This window comes from Rhipicephalus sanguineus, chromosome 5 (assembly GCF_013339695.2).
Source record: "Rhipicephalus sanguineus isolate Rsan-2018 chromosome 5, BIME_Rsan_1.4, whole genome shotgun sequence".
Classification (NCBI taxonomy): domain Eukaryota; kingdom Metazoa; phylum Arthropoda; class Arachnida; order Ixodida; family Ixodidae; genus Rhipicephalus; species Rhipicephalus sanguineus.
Window position 1 is genome coordinate 117,446,385 of NC_051180.1, and position 19,910 is coordinate 117,466,294.

The following is a 19,910-nucleotide window of genomic DNA, read 5'->3' on the forward strand; positions in this document are numbered from 1 at the left end:
AATTCAAATGACTAAATTCAGTAGCCTTTTGGTGGAATCGTAAGGAAGTACACCAGAAACCCTTCAAAATCATAATTTCTGGGAATAAAGCATAAATTGTTGACTTTAGCAAACATTTCGTGCCGGATGATGAAGTTTTTTACGCTGTTGCAGAAATGACGTCCTCTTCGCGCGCCTTGCGTGTCTTTTCTTAAAAGGGCTAGAACTACCACCAACCGTAAAAATGAGTGCGGCATAAATGGGCTCAAAATCAATTTCCGTGATTGAAGCATAAATTGTACTCACTTCGGCAATCGTTTCTCGCGTGATGACGAAGTTCGAGTAATTAATATTCTCGAGAAGCAGTCCGCCCCTAATTCTGAGAAACGACACAAGCAGTTCGTCAGATATCAGATTTCTAATGTCGACAAGTGCATAGCACCTTGGATGCGGAGCGCTTTCGGTTGTCCTGTTCACTTTCAATTAGTTTAGAGTCGCGTTAAGCAATAGGTGGTCTGCGAAATGAGACGCCATGCAACAGTTTTCTCCCAAGTCCCAGCCACTTACTTATGCATAAGACTTTTCTTTTGTGTAATGCAAGCGCCAAATTCAGTTTCGGGAGCTTGAAAAACGCCTTGATCACCATGTTTTGACACCGCATACTCTAACGCCAGCGGCTGCGACGTCGCAAGATATTGATAATCTGGCTCAAATTGAGGCAATAAGAAACTAGCCAAAAAGTAGCCAAGTAGCCAACACTTTTTCTGCCGTCACCAGCCTAAAAAGTAGCCAAATTGGCGCAAAGTAGCCAAACCTGGCAACCCTGCTCAAGGAGGAGAGATGAGCAGACCAAAGGAGCATAGCGAAGGAAAGAGGAAAATGAGCAAGGGCCTCTTTTGAATCATCAAATGCGTGTAACTCCTATGTCGGCGAAGAGGAGTAAGTTATGGCACAGTTACGACATAACAGCGGGGTTCCCAATACATTGTACCCTATGGGAGCTGTGCCAAAACCGGCGGAAAATGACCTAACAGCCGGGAAAACGCATCAGAAAGGAACGTAACAGCGGGGTTCTACTGTACAGGCACAGGGTAAAACAGTGATAACCTTTTAGTGTGGTACAGCATTAGAAGGCCTTGTAGACGTTGAAGAAAATCTGAAATTTTGGATGCTAAAAAGCTTCGGCGTCCTATTTTTCGGACTTCCTGCCCAAATTTCAGGCCCAAAACAGTATTAATTGAGCCCCCAACTCTGCCACATCTTTCGTCTCCGTGTTGGAACCAGCGTTTTCTTGAGTTAATACATTTGCGACCGTAGCGGAGCTTGAAAGGCAGCTTTTCCGCCATACGGGGGTGTGATGAGGTGAATCATTGAAAATCTAGGGACCACTTCCAATCAGACTACTGTGTCTTGGCAAAGTTCGACCGTAACGGAGCTTGAAAGGCAGCTTTGCCGCAATACGAGAGTAATGAGGTGAAGCATACTAAAAATCTGAAGGGGTCACTTGCAATTGGACGTTGACTGTTTTTGGGAAGTTCGAATAGTAAAATTCTAGTGCAAATCGAATCGAATAGCAAACACTACAGTAAAAGCTCGTTAATTCGGATTTCTAGGGACCGGAAAAAATGTCCGAATTAACCGAATGTCCGAATTATCGAATGGTCGAAATAAACACAATAAATGCACGAGTTTTTTCAACATACCTTTACTTAACAAAGTAATCGCGGATGCTTGTCTGTTTTCGAGCAGCAATTCGCGCGTACACAATTTTTCTGAGCCCTTCAAGGTGCTCAGCAGCTCGCATGATGTCTGCAGTACCGCAAAAGTTTCACCCGTCATCCACGCTTTTGGGTTGGCACGGTAATCCACGGGAAGATTGTTGATGTTCTTAAAGCAGCGTGGCTTTTGAACCTTTCCGATAACGAGAAGCGGCAAGCGCTCTGTTCCCGTCACGTTGGGGGATAAAAGTACAGTTACTCGTTCCTTGCTTCTTGCCGAAGGATCCCCTTTCATCACTCTTCATCACTTCTTGTCGGGAGAGCCCGTTATTCAGAGCACGCAAAATTTCTACTTTGGTGGTGAAGTCCTTGGCCTCGTACTTGGGCCGCTTCGCCGGCGTTGCCATCGGCGGAGAGTGCGGTCGCACGAGAAGTCAGCACAAAAGCACCAGCAACGATCAAGCTAAAGGAGCCGTACAGAAACGTTCCTCGATAAATCGGCGATCAACGATGCTGCACACCAACGGGAACAAAGCAACAAAACCCACACGCGAAAAAAAGGCGTTCAACCAGTCTCAATCCAAGCCAAGTCAATAATTGATGTCCATGGCGATGCTGCGTTTGAGCTTCACTTTTGTTCCGAATTGTTCTTTTTTCGTTTTCGAGCCTCGCCAGCGGCCCGAAAGTCGCCAAATTATCCGACTTGCGGTCAAATCTGTCCGAAATAACGAGCGCCCAGTCTCATAGAGTGATGCGTATATTTACAGGGACCAGATGACGTGTCCGAATTAACCGATTTTCCGAATTAACGAGAGTCGAATTAACGAGCTTTTACTGTAATCGAAAAATATTCGAAATTTCGAATATTCACACACCCTTAGTTGTCATGCTTCGATCATCTAGGGTCGCCAGCAGGTTAATGTTTTACCCAACTGTAGTGGCAAAACTGCGAAACATGCCAATCATTCCGGCACGCTGCATTACAACATAGATTTAGAGTGCTGCTTGACATACAAATGCCAGTAGAAGAGTAAATTGGCAATTAAACACAAAGCAAATGAACCTTGCCCTTTAAAGAAACACTGTTCGAAAGTGACAACTTCAACCAAACAAGTAAATCTCAGACTGCACAATTCACTGATAACAGGCAGGATAGCGAATGAACACACACCAGACACACATCCCGAAACTCACCTCATCCAAAATGAGCATGTTGCACTTGTCCATTTGCGCAACTCTCTTTTCCATGAGATCCAAAATGCGGCCAGGTGTTGCGATGATCACGTGAACTGCAACGAGTTACGGAAGCGTTGTCAATACGCAACAGAGGGCCTGAAATGTACGCATTATGCATGGCATTCAACGTGCCCCTGGTTCAACTCTGCTCCGCCAGAACGATGAGTGGACAGCTAACGACATGCTTCAATGGCTTATGAAAGTGGCTGCATATCAGTGCTTTGGTATAATGTCGTCAACTTTTGCTCTGAAGCAGAACTGGGTGCTCATCATTTATGCAGCCACTAATGCAATTTCTTTTCTTCTGAACCCATGAAGCAAACAAGGGTGTAAGCTCCAAGTTCTGGCACCAAGAAGCCACAAGAACCATCAAGCTCATCCTGGCACAACACAATTAAGCTGCACTTTCTGAAAAACTTGACATCCCATGACAATCGTCACTAAACACCTTAGCTTTAGTCAAACCTTGGTACAATAAGCATCTAATAAAGCTTTCCTCCCATCAATTGCAGTTTAACAGGCATACCTGCCAAGATTGGAGAAACTGAATCCGGGAGATCTACTCAACAGGGGGGGGGGGGAGGGTATGAAGTATGCCGACCGCGGGGGGGGGGGGGGGGGGGCTGGGGGGGGGGGGGGGGCACTGGGATAGCAATTATATGGACACTGTCAGCGGGATTTTGCGGTCGCCGCTGATCTGTACAGAGTCCAAACCGATAACATCGCTTACGCATCGTCTGTTTCACGTGCGAGTAAATGCGCGCTAGCGCTAGGGACGAACTCTGTTGAAGCAGAGATGAAACGACCCGGCCGTCACCGTCGCGCGAAGGGCACATGCGATAACATCGCTCCGCGTGCGAGGCCTGTCACCAGTTATTTCGTCGGGCAAGGGACGGGCGCCGTTGAGACGGGGACGGTCGCAAGCGCTGGCGAACACGCTATCTCATCAGACATCGGTAACGGCTACCCTTTTAAGTGCTGGGCTCTCCACTTAAAGCAGTAGTGACACAAAATTTTGAAGGCGAGATAACTTGTGGGATAGATGTGTGTAAACAAACGCATCATCTACGAAATATTAACTGCTGATATAACCTATAACACATTTAGGATCATTTTTTAAATTGCGTGTAGCGCATCTGTACGCGAAACGTCCCACCTCGCGTCACTGTGACGCACGGGGCACGCAATGCACTGGACTCGCGGGGCAAAACTGGATTTCCGGGAGATTTTCCTATGACCCGTACAACCGGGAGAAAGGTTCAAAATCCGGGAGTCTCCCGGGTAATCCGGGAGACTTGGCAGGTATGAACAGGGACATGACTGCTAGAAGCCTAGTGATCTAAGCCACTATCACTGAGCCAAAACAAGAATCCCAGCCATACCGTTCTCGTAGATGCGCATGATGTCATCCTTCAGGTTGGTGCCGCCAGTTGTAACCATGACCCGGGCCTTTAGGTGCTTCGACAGCTCAATGCAGATTTGACTGGTTTGGAGGGCCAGCTCTCGAGTTGGGACAATGGCCATAGCTGCAACAACAGTGCAGACAGCGTCACTCAGAACTGTCGTTGCATGACGAAGAAATCTCAAAAACGGCGAGCACTCAGTAAGTGGTATAGCGTCGTCACACGGGATCTGTAGCAGAACTGGTGATCATCACACAATGGCTACCGAGCGCATCCTTGCGTCAAAGCAACACCAACCTTGGATGTGGTCCTTCGTGACGTCTATTCGTTGGAGCATGGGAATGATGTATGCACCCGTCTTGCCGGTGCCATTCTTGGCCCGAGCCAGAATGTCTCTCCCCAGGAGCGCGATGGGGATGCTGGCTTCCTGGATGGGAGAGGGCTTTTCCCAGCCTTTCTCAAAGATGCCCATGAGCAGCTCTCGCTTTAGACAAAAGTCCTCGAATTCATTGCCCTTTGTGTCTGTGACATCCTGGAAAGAGAAAACATGCGCTTGAATAAGTTAACACCATCCCCGTGCAGCCTTCATGAATCTCCATCCAGTGCATGCACCTAGCAAGACTTTCCTTCCAGGTTGCACAGTCAGAAAGTGGTATAATGTCGTCAGACTTAACTCTGAAGCAGAACTGGTGATCATCATTTGTGCAACTGGAATTTTGACTTAATGCATGGAGTACATTGATATCAAAAGTTTCGAGACCACTGGGTTGGAGGAAATTTCGAATTTCCCAGAAATTTGCAACTACACTGTCAAACTGCACAGTACATGTTAGGGCGTTTTAGAACAGGCCAGAAATCTGAATTCAAGGCTGCCTTCCGAAACAGCAGGAATATTGAGCTTTTTCTTGCGTCTTGTGGTGATTATACTTTTGATACTGATTGTGCATATGTAAGCGCAGTGCACGTAGAGGACATTCTTTAGAGAAGGCAGCTCAGACGGCATGAAGCAAAAGAGTCCAATTACAAGGAAGGTGCCATTAAAAGTATGGATTACAGCACCATTTCTGAAGGTTCTGTCGAGAGTTCTACATGTAAAGAAGCTTCACTCCAATGTTGCAAGGCTACAACAGAATGCACAGAACCAAGACTACAGCTATTCTCATGCAGGGTACAAGGTGTTAACACTTTCATCACATTTTGAACGTACGAGCACTACACTAAGGCAACAAACTCAATATTACAGAGAACAGGTCGGGTAACAAACAAAAGCAAAAATGGTTGCAAGGCATGCATCACCCGACTTGCCAGCACAACTTCGGTGCAGTGGAACAGTCAAATACAGACAGGGCTTTGATATCTGCAATATTTACCGTTCTCATGCCTGTTTGCTTTATCCCTTTAGCAGACAGTTATCTTGGCAAAAATTAAAGCACTGGCCATTACCATCATAAAGTCATGTTTGACCTACTCGCACATATCTTGCATGCTTTGATCATTTTTTCAAAGCATTTTCAAAGCACCTCAACACTGGGCAAATCCAATTTTTGAATTTTAAAGGACCCCTGACACCAAAATTGAAACCTCGAGATCTTTGTGTTGTTTGACTTTCCTGTATACAGGGGCACATCTGACCGATTATTAGCGACGAACGTTGCCTTTAAGATATCTTAATTTGGTTTTAAAGTAAGCATGAGTGCTCACTTGAGTTGGCTGCACCTTGCGACATCCTGGTATGACGTAGATAGAGGCCCCGCGTGACGTTCCACGAGTAAAGCAAATATTGTGGACGTCACAGAAGGTTTGTGGGGCGCACGTCGGGCTCCTCTCGAGGTAGTTTTCGTGAGGGGTCACGCGCTTAACAGGTTTAACCCATACCTAGGCACCCACATGCTTTCAATCTCTACCGCGCGCGGGGCCCCGATTTGAAAACCGCGTTTTCAACGTCACCACAGCTTGAGTGCACATGGTGTTTGACGCTCCCCCGCATGGGTCGCTAGTTTCTTGTGGCTTTTAGGCGGGCGTTTTGAAGTGACGCTAAAATGGTCACAATTAACTACGCTAGAATTAGTTATACGATACGCTAGAGCATTTACGATTTAACTTAGGGATTACCAGACCCAAAGCTACAAATTACAGTAAAAAAGTCACCAACAAAAATTTTGCTGTCAGGGGTCCTTTAAGCTAAAGTACAGCAGCTACTTCAGTCTATTTGTACAACTGGGGCTGCCTTAAACAAGGCTACCACGCACACCAGCAAAAGGAAAGACATGAGGCAAGCGCTCTTTGCCTGGACTGCACCAGACACCTAGCCTCAATAAGACGCTTAGCAAAGAGGCACGGACAAAGCATAACTTACAGATGTTCTCTTCCTTAGATCACGTGGAGGTATGACGAGCTTAGATTTCCAGCCACCTTCGTCGACATCCCTGAAACAAAGGAAGAAAACTGGTCACACAAAAGGAAGGTGCAGTTTCAGGTAGCTGTGCTGCTACATGGGGCTATTTCAAGTCTGAATTACTACACACCTGTCATATGACTACTGTTACAAACAAGCATGGAGCAAGCATAGCTGACATAACTGGAAGTCGATATATGGAGAATTAAGCTTTAGGTTTACATTATTTGCACACTGCCTGGTGCTGTACTTTTAACTGCCACTTTAGATATCCCATAGGAAAAATTGTACCAACCTAATGTTGTTGGTGTGGTTTACAGTCTTCTCCGGGGAATGGTTCCCCGAGTTCTCTGCTACAGTGGACATAGTGTTCTCCTCCTGTGCGCCGCAACTATGGTAGAAGGCCCTGAAAAAAAAAAAAGCAACGTCACTGCAGCAGGCATCAATCACACCATGCTCATACAAGTTGCTGAATTCACTTAACCGCAGTTCAACGGAGCCTTTAAGACAAGAATGCAAAGCACATATTGAAGCTCTGGCAAAGGGAAGCATGAAAGGAGTTCGCAATGACTATTACATTTCTGAACAACCCAGACGTAAAAGTAAAGCGCTCGCTCGCTTAAGAGAGTGGTATGCAACGAGATTTTACCTCGCGTGTCTGCTAGCAGATATTAGAGTGCTACAAGTTAAAAGGCGCAAAGAAGAATGATAGCAGCTGCACGCTACGCCGCCTAACTTTGCAGACTCTGCAGACCCGACAGAAAAAGCGCTGTAAACAGAAGAGATACCGGGCTCCCTGCTACCGTCGCATCGAGGACAGTCCCGCTGCACATTATCAAAGTTCAATGACGCGGAAAGATAGCGGGTAGGCCATGCTGTATCGCACCTCGGTGACCATACTGAGCGCAAGTTAAGGCTGCGGCCTTTGTTGGAGGCGCTAGGACAGGTGAATATGAGGAAATAGGCGGGAAAAAAAAATGCAGCCACGAAGATACCGGCCAAACCGGAGTACCTCACCCTTTCCCACGCAATGCACTACTCGTGCTAACGGCTTCAAATGACCCGAACCTCGAAAAATAAATAAACAAACAGAACGAACCTCTCTTTCCCGCCCGCAGCGCAAGCTCCGGCTCAAGCGCCAACAATGCGCGTCTAAAATAAAGCGATAAAAAACGACGAAAAGACTGGGCGTCACGAGACATCCCAGAACGGCATCAACACAATGACCCACACGGTCCTTGAGGAAACTGGTAGCAGGGGGTGGTTAACGTTAACAGCACAACTGGTCACATCCCAGTACGTCGCAGTAGTTCTGGAAAACAACGCTGAAGTACGTTACTCGATACGCCAGGAGTTTAGACAGAAATAAAAGCGGAGCGCCACTGCCGAGAACGGGTGCGAGGTATTTACGAGTTTTAGGCTTACACGCAGAGTTTCCAAAGCCCGAGCTAAGTCAACGGTCGTGCTTCCGCTAAAGCGAGCGTTACACAAAAGCGTGCAAACTGGAATGCGGTTGCTTAACAGCTTGAAGCGGAAATTTTGCGCGATAAGCGACGGTTCGTATTCACGCTGCGGATACTTATTACGGGCTGCCCCCCTGACTTGATCCGCCCCGTAAATATGGCGAAAGTTGCTCGTCGTTAGAACAAGAAGCAGTAAAATGCACTTACGGTATTAAAGCGCATGTACCGTAGACTCAAGTGGGCAGCATTCACCGTCCTCGCAGCGAGCGCACTTCCCGATGCACAACGATTTAACATCGGCATACACATCGACTGACGTTTCTCAAGATGGCTGACCACTTATTTAAAAAAAACAGCTTGCACAAAGGAATCATGGGTACGAACATCAACCAAAAAAAAAAAAATCACGTCGTGCAGCCTTTTGAACAACGCACATTTAAAACAAACTAAAACAACTATTTCAAACTAAATGTAACAACTAAACAGTTGAAGGTTTAATCTGCTTTGCTCAGCTAAAGAAAGGCAAGCATGCTTGTTAAGAAGATGATAGCGCCACTAGCAGCTGCTATGCAATAATTTATCAATGAACAAGCCTGGTGTCGCTTTCCTATTCGCGCGGCACATTCGAACGTACGCAAGGACGCAAATTTCGTCAGGGTAAATTAGAACTGTTTCGCGGCGCGTGTGAAGCACAGAATGTAACACCGAAAAGTCGCTGCATACATAAGGTACTCTCTTTTTATATATTTGTCGTGATACCTAAACAACTATATTGAGTTCACAATCTCTTTTTCCCTGATGGGGGCGGAATTAGCCAGGAATTCTTTTCGGGGGGCGGGGGGGGGGAGGGACTTGCTGAAAACCTTGACTATTTGAGAAAAACGCCTATTTTCATAATTTATTTTTGATACAAAACACCTACTTCCCCAAAATTTCGAGGGGGGGAGAGGGGGCGCCCCCCCCCCCCCCCCCCCGGTTACGCGCCTGGTACTTAGAATACCTGCATTGGCGTGTGCCGGGTTATCTATCAAGGGGGGGGGGGGCTAAGTACACCCCCCCCTAAGGTGATTGGGAAGGGGTGATTCCCCCCCCTGAAACCCTCGTGCGCACGCCTGAGTACCTGTACCTTGACTTGACATCAGTCCAAAATGTGATGTCTAGAGCTGGCAAATCCAGCGATTGAAGCGATACTAACAAAAGGAGGGATTGCGGTCATGGTGTTTCGCTGCTAAGCTGTGCGTCACGGTTTCGGCGCTCGTGTACTTGGAGTTAAGTAACTTAAGGACCCCAGGTTGAAAAAAATTGCCTTTACTTTGCGCTGTTTACCAGTCCCCGTGCAACTTCAATTACAAATCCGCAGCGGCGCATCAGAAATATTGCGTCTCACTCATAATCACTCTCCTCTCAACTTGAGTAACTCAAGGTATTTTGTACTACAAGAATTACTCCTCTAATTATCAAAAATAATGAACTAACCTTTAATGTATACATTTAATTGAAATGCGTCCTAAAGTTGTCCGTATAGCTTGCTTAGAAATCATCAACTGGATTCTGTTCAAGAACATAGCCGTGATGGGTTTCTTTTTTTTTTTCGGGACTCTCAAAAATTGTGCGTGAAGTTTTAAAATGTATCATGACCAGCGACCGCTATAGTTTTCTTACACATGCTTCGAAGGAGATGCTGCAATAGACTAAGAACTTTATTTCGGAAGCAGGCGGCCACGTTATTTCATACGCTTTGTTCACTAGCCGTAGAAATTCGCTCAGGACTATTCTAGTTCAGAGCTTGTCAGCTGGGCCTCCCTCGGGTATTCTGTTGGTGGATGGATGGGCGTTGTCTGTGGATTCTTCATGGCGAGACTTGGCGCGTGGAAACAGGACGAATAAGTCTCGCCATGAATCTATACCAGCTCGCCCAGTACACCGCTTTACTGTGGATTCTTGCTGCATTCCCAGACCATGTATATGTATATATATATATATATATATATATCTATATATATATATATATATATATATATATATATATATATATATAATATAATATTATATATAATATAATATATTAATATCTATATATATATATTCAAAAGAAAGTTCTGAAGGTCCGGTGCACATGTAGTTGAAGAAATGAAGGAGCACACTTACGAAAATTGCATATTTTTACTCATTTACGTTTCGGCCGTGGCACGGCCTTCGTCAGAACCACGAAGGCCGTGCCACGGCACGAAACGTAAATGAGTAAAATATGCAAATTTTCGTAAGTGTGCTCCTTCATTCTTCAACTATATATATATATATATATATATATATATATATATATATCTATATATATATATATATATATATATATATCATAATATATATATATATATATAATATATATATTTATATATCTATATATATATATATATATATATATAGTTTTTCTCAAGTGCTAGCTTGGCTTCGGTTTTCGGTAGATGCCTCAACCGCGCCGCAGGAAACTACGTTGTGCGCGTAAGATTGGTCGTTTCAAAACTATTCTAAAGTGCCTACTGCAAGTGCCCACTACGCCACAATTCTTCCTTTTGTGAATCAGCGAAGGGCACACTACGCGTTAAGGCAAAACGAGAACCTACGCTGCTGCTCACTGTTTTCTGACTGTTTTCGCCTCTCCTGGCCTGCGTAGGCATCAAAGAACACGAGCGACGCGATGAGGGCACGGACACCGCAGCGGCGAAGCTAACAATAAAGAACCGCGCGCTTCTTTGGTGCGTTGCCGAGACAATCTGCTTCGGGGTTCACAGGAGCAGGTCGATCAGCACCATCCGCCTTGTTTGTTTGTTTGTAGCCTACCAAGTTTGGCATATACCCACTCTGGGGGATTGGCCATGAAGACTTATTGTAGCCTATGGATGATAATTACGTTATTGTTTACCTCCCTATCACTATAAAGTAGAAAAAAAATGCTAAGATAAAGAGCAATAAAATTACAAAGGGTATTGTAGCCTATGGTGATAATTACATTAATTACAAAAAAGGAAATAAGTGTTGTTATAATAACGGAAATTGAAATTTTGAGCCGACAGACAGCTGAGTTTACCTGACCCGACCAAATTCGACTGTATGTCTTACCTTTAATCACATTTTATAATTATTTCAAAAGTATTTTCCCAGTATTTCTTAAAGTAGACATGATGTTGGAATACGTTTAGTGGCTATAATGAAATTACACACAGCATCAAAAATTTCTCCATGGCAATGTCCAAAAACAGAGGTACCGAAATTTAGAACATATTCTGCAGTTAAGCCAATCGTCGAAAACAGAATAACCAGAAGTATTTTCCTGATTATTGAATAGTTGCGACATGATATAAAATAATGTTCAATAGATTCTGCTGCTTCGCAAAATGGGCAAAGGGGTACCATCGCTAGACCAGCTCTTGTGCTCCTCGCGGCCACTTGCACGTGCCGTTACTGCGTTAATGAAAATCGCGAAATTCTATAGCGTCAAAAAGCACGTGTTGAGGAAACTCCGGCGTCGGTGTCGGCGGCGTTGTCCGCGAGCGAAAATTCACGCTGGATGCAAAGGATTCGAGCCATAATCGAGAACACATGTATTCTGCGTGGCAGTCACGTGTTCTGCCACTGAACCAAGCCAGTGCTTGAAGCTGCATCGCGAAAAAAAAAACACTGGTGTCATGTATAGGGCAAGAAGACTCGTTACCGGAAGAAACGTTGTGCGGCAGAAGCGTAGAATCGCAAGGCATCACACCGTGTGACCCACATTATACGAGTGGGTGGATCAAAGCTTCCCGCTCAATACAAAGCACTCAGCCATAATTAATCATCATATTAGCACCATCAAATATTGTGCCTCGTAATCACTGTTCTGGAGCGACAATGCCTCCCCCCTCCTCCATATTATCAAATGCGAAGCACTTCTTAGCGGACAAGAGACACTTCGACCGTATCTATCTATCTATCTATCTATCTATCTATCTATCTATCTATCTATCTATCTATCTATCTATCTATCTATCTATCTATCTATCTATCTATATATCTATCTATCTATCTATCTCTATCTATCTACTATCTATCTATCTATTCTTATCTATCTATCTATCTATCTATCTATCTATTATATCTATCTATCTATCTCTCTATCTATCTATCTATCTATCTATCTATCTATCTATCTATCATTATCTACAGGGTGTTCAGCTAAAAAGCACCAAGTGTTAAAAAATTAAGCCTAGGCGCTACGCGTCTACAATTAGCGCAGTTTTGTTCTGAGCCATATAGAGCCAGCCATAACGTAGTTCAGCGCAAAAAACAGGCAACAGCGAGCAAGAGGACAAGGACACAGCGCATTCTTCCAACTAAAGTTATTGGATTGCGACGCATGTATATACACACAGGGAAAGCAAGAAAAGATAAAAGAGAAAAAAAAAAGAAAAAAAAAAGAAAAAAACAGGAAGTAAAAACCGAAAGGTGAAAAGAAGAAAAGTGCCGATAAGTCACACACGTGTGCCAACACCGCCCCCCTTCCCATGACTCGCCAAAAACAAAAGCTCTTTGTCAGAAAGATGCAAGGATGCGTTATGGCTGACTCGTTCCAACTCGCCCAACAAGCAACGTTGCTAAGTTACATATAGAGCACGTCAGAATAGCTTTTGCAATCCGCCAAGCTTGGCAATTAACAAAGATTGCTTAATGAACTTTTTAAATACTAACTCTAGAGAAACATTTTCAATACAAAAGTAGCGCTTGTTCAGAAACATCGAATTTTACAATCTGTGTTGAGATAACTCCCCTGCCTAAATTTTTTCCGGCCTCTCTATAAAGTACGCGAATTAAAAAAAAAATACCACGTGACTGCCGCCAAGCGCGCGGCGCTTTTAGTGCCCTCAAATGTAAGTTGAACGAATTATCAAAGGCTGCTTCGCGCACGAACATTGATGGAACAGGTTATCGGTGACTGCGATGGACGTTAAGCAACAAAATGAGCATACCGTTTAACAACAACAAAAAAAAAATTCTTCAACGAAAAAGCGGCAGCCACGGAACAAATGCTACATGAGACCGTCATACGGCAGATCGTCGTCCAAGGCAAGGAACACGAGATCAGCGCATACGTAACGGCCCCTCATTCCACGTGTAAAGGGGTCATTCGTGGAATTCCCCTTCAAGACAGCCCCAACACGATAAATGCTAAAATTGTGAACGAAAAAAATCCGCTGGCCCTTATGGCTAAACGCATTGCCCAAACCGGCACGGTGATCGTCGCTTTCGACGGCCATAAGGTACCAAACCTCGTCAAGTACGGATCAACCCTGCTACGCTGCACGCTTTACCGTAAGCAAATTGATGTGTGCTACGGATGTGGCCGCTTGGGCCATCGCATGGACGTTTGCCCGAACCCGGGCGATGCTCTATGTCGCGGCTGTGGAGCTGCCAGTCCGGACGAGCACCACGTGTGTACTCCCAAATGCAGGTTGTGCGGGGGCCAGCATCTCACCGCGTGCAAGGACTGTGCCCAACGTTTTCAAGTACCATACGTCGTGAGGCGCAGAAGGGGCGAGCGAGCCCGAGCAGCTGCCGCTATAAGCAAATCCCCACGTCCACCGGATTCGGAGGACCACTCCCAATGCCCGTCCTCTGACAACAACACGACTGGGCGTCAGGCCAGATCTCGCTCCAAAAGCCGTTCCGGAGAACACTCGAGGAGGCTCCCAAGAAGCCGTTCGAGGGGGCGTTCCGGGAGCCGCGGTCGCTCTGTCGCACGGGATCGCTCCATCTCCAGTAGTCGCTCCTCTTCTAGAGGTCGATCCGCTTCCGGGAGTCATCGCGCTCCCGGTTCCTCTCAATCGTCCACCGCTACGGTCACTGACGACAGTCGCAGAAGAAACAAGCCGACACTCTCTTGGGCCGACAAAGTCAAGGGAAGCGCTGGAAGCGCTACAATCAGCAATTCTCGCGAACCGGAGCAAACACGCCACGAGAACGAACTTGAGAAACTCCGCAAAGAAAACGAGGCCTTGAGGGCAACTATAGATCGCATGGCCAGCGAGATAGCAGAGATCAAGAACCTGGCGTTAAGGCATGCTCAGGCGCCGGAAGCCATGGAAATCGCCCAACCGGTGGCCGAAAACTCGGGCGTTGCGAAACGCCGCGCGGTTGATAGTAAGCATTGCTCCGAAGTCTCTGAGATCAAGTCAATTCTTTCCCAAGCAGCAGAAAATATTAAGGTCCTTCAGCAAAGCTTGAGTCAAATACAGGTAGCACTCGGCGATCCACGTCGCGGTCTAACTGCGCTCGCCGAAAGAATGGACAGAATTGAAAAGGCCTTCCCTCCCGTGGTTGCCTCTGTTGCGGCTGGGGACAGCATTTCGACTAGAATGAATCGCATTATCGCTCCTCCCACGGATGGTGAGCTACTTCGCTCAGCGTTAACCAGCTCCAGTTCTAGTTTGCCCAATCATGGACAGTCACGCTGAACTGTTCCGAATCTGGCAGTGGAACTGCAGGGGATTTCTCGGTAAGAGGCCTGTCCTGCAGCAGTATCTTAAATCGTTAACAGACAAACCGCACGTCATTATTCTTCAAGAATCAGGATCTACGCTCGGAAATCTGACAGGCTATCAATGCATCCCGGGCCTCGCGGAAGGACTAGGTGTTGCGGCCTACGTCAATCGCAAGCTTACATGCCTTTCTCGGGATCTCGGCAAGAGTTGCGGAGGTGTCGAATACGTCATGGTTGAGATCCTGTTTGACCCGCCACGTCGAGGTCTGCGTAGGAACAGCCTCTTTGTGTTAAATATTTACAGTCGCCCTAAAACTCCAAGGACTAGGTTTGATACGCTCCTCAAGAAGGCTATCAACATGGCTGGAAGCAAACCCCTAGTTGTTGCGGGAGACTTTAATGCCCCCTGCAAGATATGGGGCTACAAATGTGACACCAGGAAAGGCACGAACCTTTGGCATTGCGCGTCCGAGTTGGACCTCACCCTCGTCACTGACAGCGATTTTCCCACCAGAATTGGCAATGCGAGATGCAGTGATACCACCCCAGATCTCACCTTCGTCAGAAATCTTGCGGGGATTGTGGAGTGGGAAAACACGGCCCTCGAATTCGGGAGTGACCACTACATTGTCGAGACGCGTTTCCGGGTCGCCCAGAGCAGGACGCGTGAATTTAAGGTCACAGACTGGGACCTGTTCCGTAAAATCCGCAATGGCACAGACAGGAGCTCCGCCGTAGATCTCGACGAATGGTGCAGAGGCATTAAACAGGACGTTGAAGCCGCCACGAAACGCGTCGCCACGGATCTTGACGTCGACAAAGTGGACAGCAGACTCGCCCACCTGCTCGAGGCCAAACAGTCTCTCCTGAGCAGGTGGAAAGGCCACAGGCTCAACAGACGCCTCAGGAAGAGGATCGCACAACTCAATCGGACGATCGAAGAGCACTGCCGTACGTTATGCAAACAACAGTGGGATGAAGTCTGCGAGTCCGTCGAGAATCAGCTCCGTAACGGCAAGTCATGGGGGCTGCTCAAGCATCTCCTAGATGAAAACAGCACTAGGCCCTGCCAAAGACGCTCGCTCATTCGAGCGATTCACGAGGCCACTGATACTTGCTCGGACGAGCAGGTCGTCCAGGAACTCATACAGAAGTATCTGCCAATCCCTAGGGAAGGACTCGACAGAGGGGACGTCGATGAGTATCCCGAATACACCGGTCCCGAGGTCCCGGAGCTCGACTGTGACTTCACCGAGGCCGAAATCAGGCAAGTCTTATTCGCTCTCAACGGCAAGTCCGCTCCTGGACCGGATGGCATTACAAACAAAATGCTCAAGAACTTGGACGACGGCTCAATCGAATTCCTTACTGATCAGATCAATCGAGTCTGGCGCAGAGGACATGTTCCACATCAATGGAAAGCGGCCAACACGGTCCTTATACCTAAGCCTGGCAAAACGCCTAACATCGACAACCTAAGGCCAATCTCTCTCACGTCCTGCGTGGGAAAGGTGACCGAACATGCCCTGCTTAATAGAATGACTCGTCATCTCGAGTCTAACAACGTCTATACTTACAACATGATTGGCTTCCGTTCGGGCCTCTCCACGCAGGACGCGATGAAGTTGATCAAGAAACAAATTCTCGATCACAAGACGAAAGACACGCAAGCAATCCTTGGATTAGACCTCGAGAAAGCGTTCGATAACATCTCGCACCGATTCATCCTCGATAACGTTGCCCGACTCCAGCTCGGTCCGCGGATCTACAACTTCGTCAGGTCATTCCTGAGCCAGAGAACCGCCCGACTTAAAATCGACGAGTACATGTCGGAAGAGACCACCCTCGGAACCCGTGGCACGCCCCAGGGGTCGGTTATTTCTCCGACTTTGTTTAACATAGCGATGGCCGGACTGTCCAAAGAACTTTTGCAAGTAGAGGGGATTAATCATACCATATACGCGGATGATATTACCATCTGGTGCTGTGGCGGAAGCGATGGACAAATTGAGGCGGCGCTCCAACAAGCCATTGACGTCACCGAGCTTTACCTACGCCCGACGGGACTAAGATGCTCGCCGGCAAAATCCGAGCTCCTCCTCTACAAAAAGAGAGCACGTGGAGACAGGTCCTTCCTACCCGCCACGGCTAGTCGAATATGCCTGCGTACCGCGAACGGTTCTGTCGTACCCAGGGTAGAATCCATTCGCGTCCTGGGGATGTTCGTGGAGTCGAACGGCTGCAATGGAACGGCCCTGAGTAAAATTAGAGCCAAGACGGAGAACGCCCTCAGGCTAGTCCGTAGGATCTCAAACAAACATCGAGGACTCAAGGAAGATAGTTTGCTTAGACTGATTCACGCTTTCGTCCTCTGCCACTTTACTTATACCGTGGCCATGCACAACTGGACTCTGGCCGAAAGGAATAAGCTCAATACCTTGATAAGACGGGTGTACAAACTGGCTTTGGGGCTCCCTCTGAGAACGCACACGGAGAACTTACTCACTCTCGGTGTACACAACACCATGGAAGAAATCGCCGAGGCGCAAGAAAGGTCCCAAATCCTACGACTCTCTGGCTCTCCCGCCGGAAGGAAGATCCTCGACGAATTGAGCATCAACCCCACCGCAAACAAGCTCGGGGACACGCCCATACCCACAGAAAAGAGAGAGAAACTCTACGTGGCCCCCATACCAAGAAACGTACACCCTATCCACAACGTCGGACGCCGGAAGGCCCGTGCTGCGGCCATACTAGGACGACTGCACCGAGATGGTTCAGACGCCAGCTTTGTGGACGCTGCCAAGTACAACGACCGGGACGCTTTCGTCATCGCTGTCGTGGACTCTAATGCCAAGCTGACTAACTGCGCATCGCTCCGAACGACCGATCCCGAAGAGGCCGAACAGGTCGCCATCGCGCTGGCCCTGCTAGAGGACCGCACGGAAGCCGTATATAGCGATTCTAAGGCTGCCCTCCGGGCATACATGAAAGGACGAATCTCTCCCAAAGCACTTCGGATCTTCAATTACACCACCTCCTCGCATTCGCTCCACTGGTTCCCTGCGCACATGGGCAGCATAGAGGATACTCCGGTCAACCTCAACGAGGTGGCCAACGCAGCCGCGCGCGAATTAACCGGCCGCCCGGCTGCTCTCCCCTCCTTCCCATTGCGTGATTTCCCGCAGACGTTTAACGAGATTACGAAACACTTTGCGCTATCACGTAGGTCATTTCCTTCTCCTCATCCAAAGCTTAACCGAGCTCAGGCCGTGACCCTCCGTCTTTTACAGACGGAGTCGTACCCTAATCCCGTCTTCCTCAACGAGGTATATCCCAACGTTTACCCTAACAAGAGATGCCCCGCGTGCGACGCAACCGCCACGCTACAGCACATCATGGTCGACTGCCAAGATTCTACTCCTAGCATCACAACGGGGGAGTGGCGTGAACTCCTCACAAGTTCCAGCCTCGACGCTCAGCTCACGGCCGTCCGGCGGGCCCGCGGGATGGCGGATAGGCTGAACCTGTCTGCCCCAACGTGGGACTAAGCCGGGTGCGCGACTTCGTCGCGCCCTGCTGGACTAATAAAAGTTGTTTTCATTCATTCATTCATTCATTCATGAGACCGTAGGCAGCATTTGATGCAGCGTAGGCATTTTTTTCTTTTCTTTTCGCACCAATGAAGAAACACATTGGAAGGGGCTAGGGTGACAGCGTGATGAAGGACCGAGATAAAAGATCCACTCACACGTGACGGCCGCTCTTTCGTAGTTTTTTTTTTTTAGATGGTACGCCTGTATCCTCATTTAGCGTCCATCGCAGTCACCGGCAGCCTGCTCAATCGACCTTCGTGCGCGGAGCAGCCTTTGATAATTCGTTCAACTTACGTTTGAGGGCACTAAAAGCGCCGCGCTTTTGGCGGCAGTCACGTGGTATTTTTTAAAATTCGCGCGCTTTAGAGAAAGGCCGGAAAAAATTTAGGCAGGGGATTTATCTTAACAGAGATTGAAAAATTCGATGTTTCTGAACAAGCGCTACAACTTTTGTATTGAAAACTTTTCTCTAGAGTTGCTATTTAAAAAGTTCATTAAGCAATCTTTGTTAATTGCCGAGCTTGGCGGATTGGAAAAAAATATTCTGAAGGGCTCTATATGGCTCAGAACAATATTGTGCAGATTGGAGATGCGTAGCGCCTGTGCTTAATTTTTTAATACTTGGTGCTTTTTAGCTGAAACACCATCTATCTATCTATCTATCTATCTATCTATCTATCTATCTATCTATCTATCTATCTATCTATCTATCTATCTATCTATCTATCTATCTATCTATCTATCTATCTATCTATCTATCTATCTATCTATCTATCTATCTATCTATCTAGTCGCCTATGTCCTTGCGCTCTCGGGGTCGTCTCCTTAACATGGTACATACCAAACTTGACGTGTGAGGACGCGAGTGTATGATGAACACGATTCGCAGGTCATGGCATCAATAACGTGACTTCCCTGTCACGTACGTCATGAAATCCTTTCCACTAGTATCGCGCGGCACATACCCGTATACGGTCAGTGATGTGTGGGCATGCGCCACAGGTGATGCACAATCTATATCAACCCAGACTTCAAAATTTTTAACCCTACAGTGTGAAGGAGCCCGTGTCACAGAGAATGCGGTGCCCTGGTCGGTGGTTTTGTCCCGATGGAAACATAGAATAAAAATTACACCATCTCCCACTCAAGGGAACCATGAGGGGATGCAGAGGCGTAGCCAGAAATTTTTTTCGGGGGGGTTCAACCATCCTTTTTGTATGTTCGTGCGTGCGTTTGTATGTGTGCGTGTATATATCCACATGCAAAATCAAAAAATTTCGGGGGGGGGGGGTTCAACCCCCCCCCTGGCTACACCCCTGAGGGGATGCGAAGCAGCATTGGGGGCGCACACGAAGTTTCCGTTACGTTCGCTCGGCGTTTCCGTTAGTGTGTGAGGTTTGTATTTAGTGCTTGTGTTATCATTACGTTGTGTTTGTGCGTTGCTTTCCGTTAGCGCCGAGTGAACGAGTGGCGCCGACGTTGACGTTACAACTCATCTGAACGGGAGCGAAGCGAGAATGGCGGAAGCCGACCAAGCGCACGCGCTTATATACACATGACACGGCCGCTAGGGGGGAGATCGAGCGGCCGTGGGCATGAAATGGGGGAG

General features: G+C 47.3%; 1 protein-coding gene across 2 annotated transcripts in view; it reads right to left on the reverse strand.

Moving 5' to 3' along the window:
- The window catches only part of LOC119394193 (ATP-dependent RNA helicase me31b), a 28,532-nt gene extending 19,969 nt beyond the window's left edge, over positions 1-8,563 (reverse strand). For both annotated transcript variants that reach the window (XM_037661467.2, XM_049415689.1), the window contains exons 1-6: positions 8,402-8,563; positions 7,027-7,137; positions 6,693-6,762; positions 4,634-4,868; positions 4,316-4,459; positions 2,892-2,986 (exon numbers count right to left, since the gene is read on the reverse strand). In XM_037661467.2, coding sequence (XP_037517395.1) covers positions 2,892-2,986; positions 4,316-4,459; positions 4,634-4,868; positions 6,693-6,762; positions 7,027-7,097 — 615 coding nt within the window. In that variant the 5' untranslated portion in view covers positions 7,098-7,137; positions 8,402-8,563. The remainder of the gene's footprint in view (positions 1-2,891; positions 2,987-4,315; positions 4,460-4,633; positions 4,869-6,692; positions 6,763-7,026; positions 7,138-8,401) is intronic.
- Between the last annotated feature and the right edge of the window lie 11,347 nt (positions 8,564-19,910).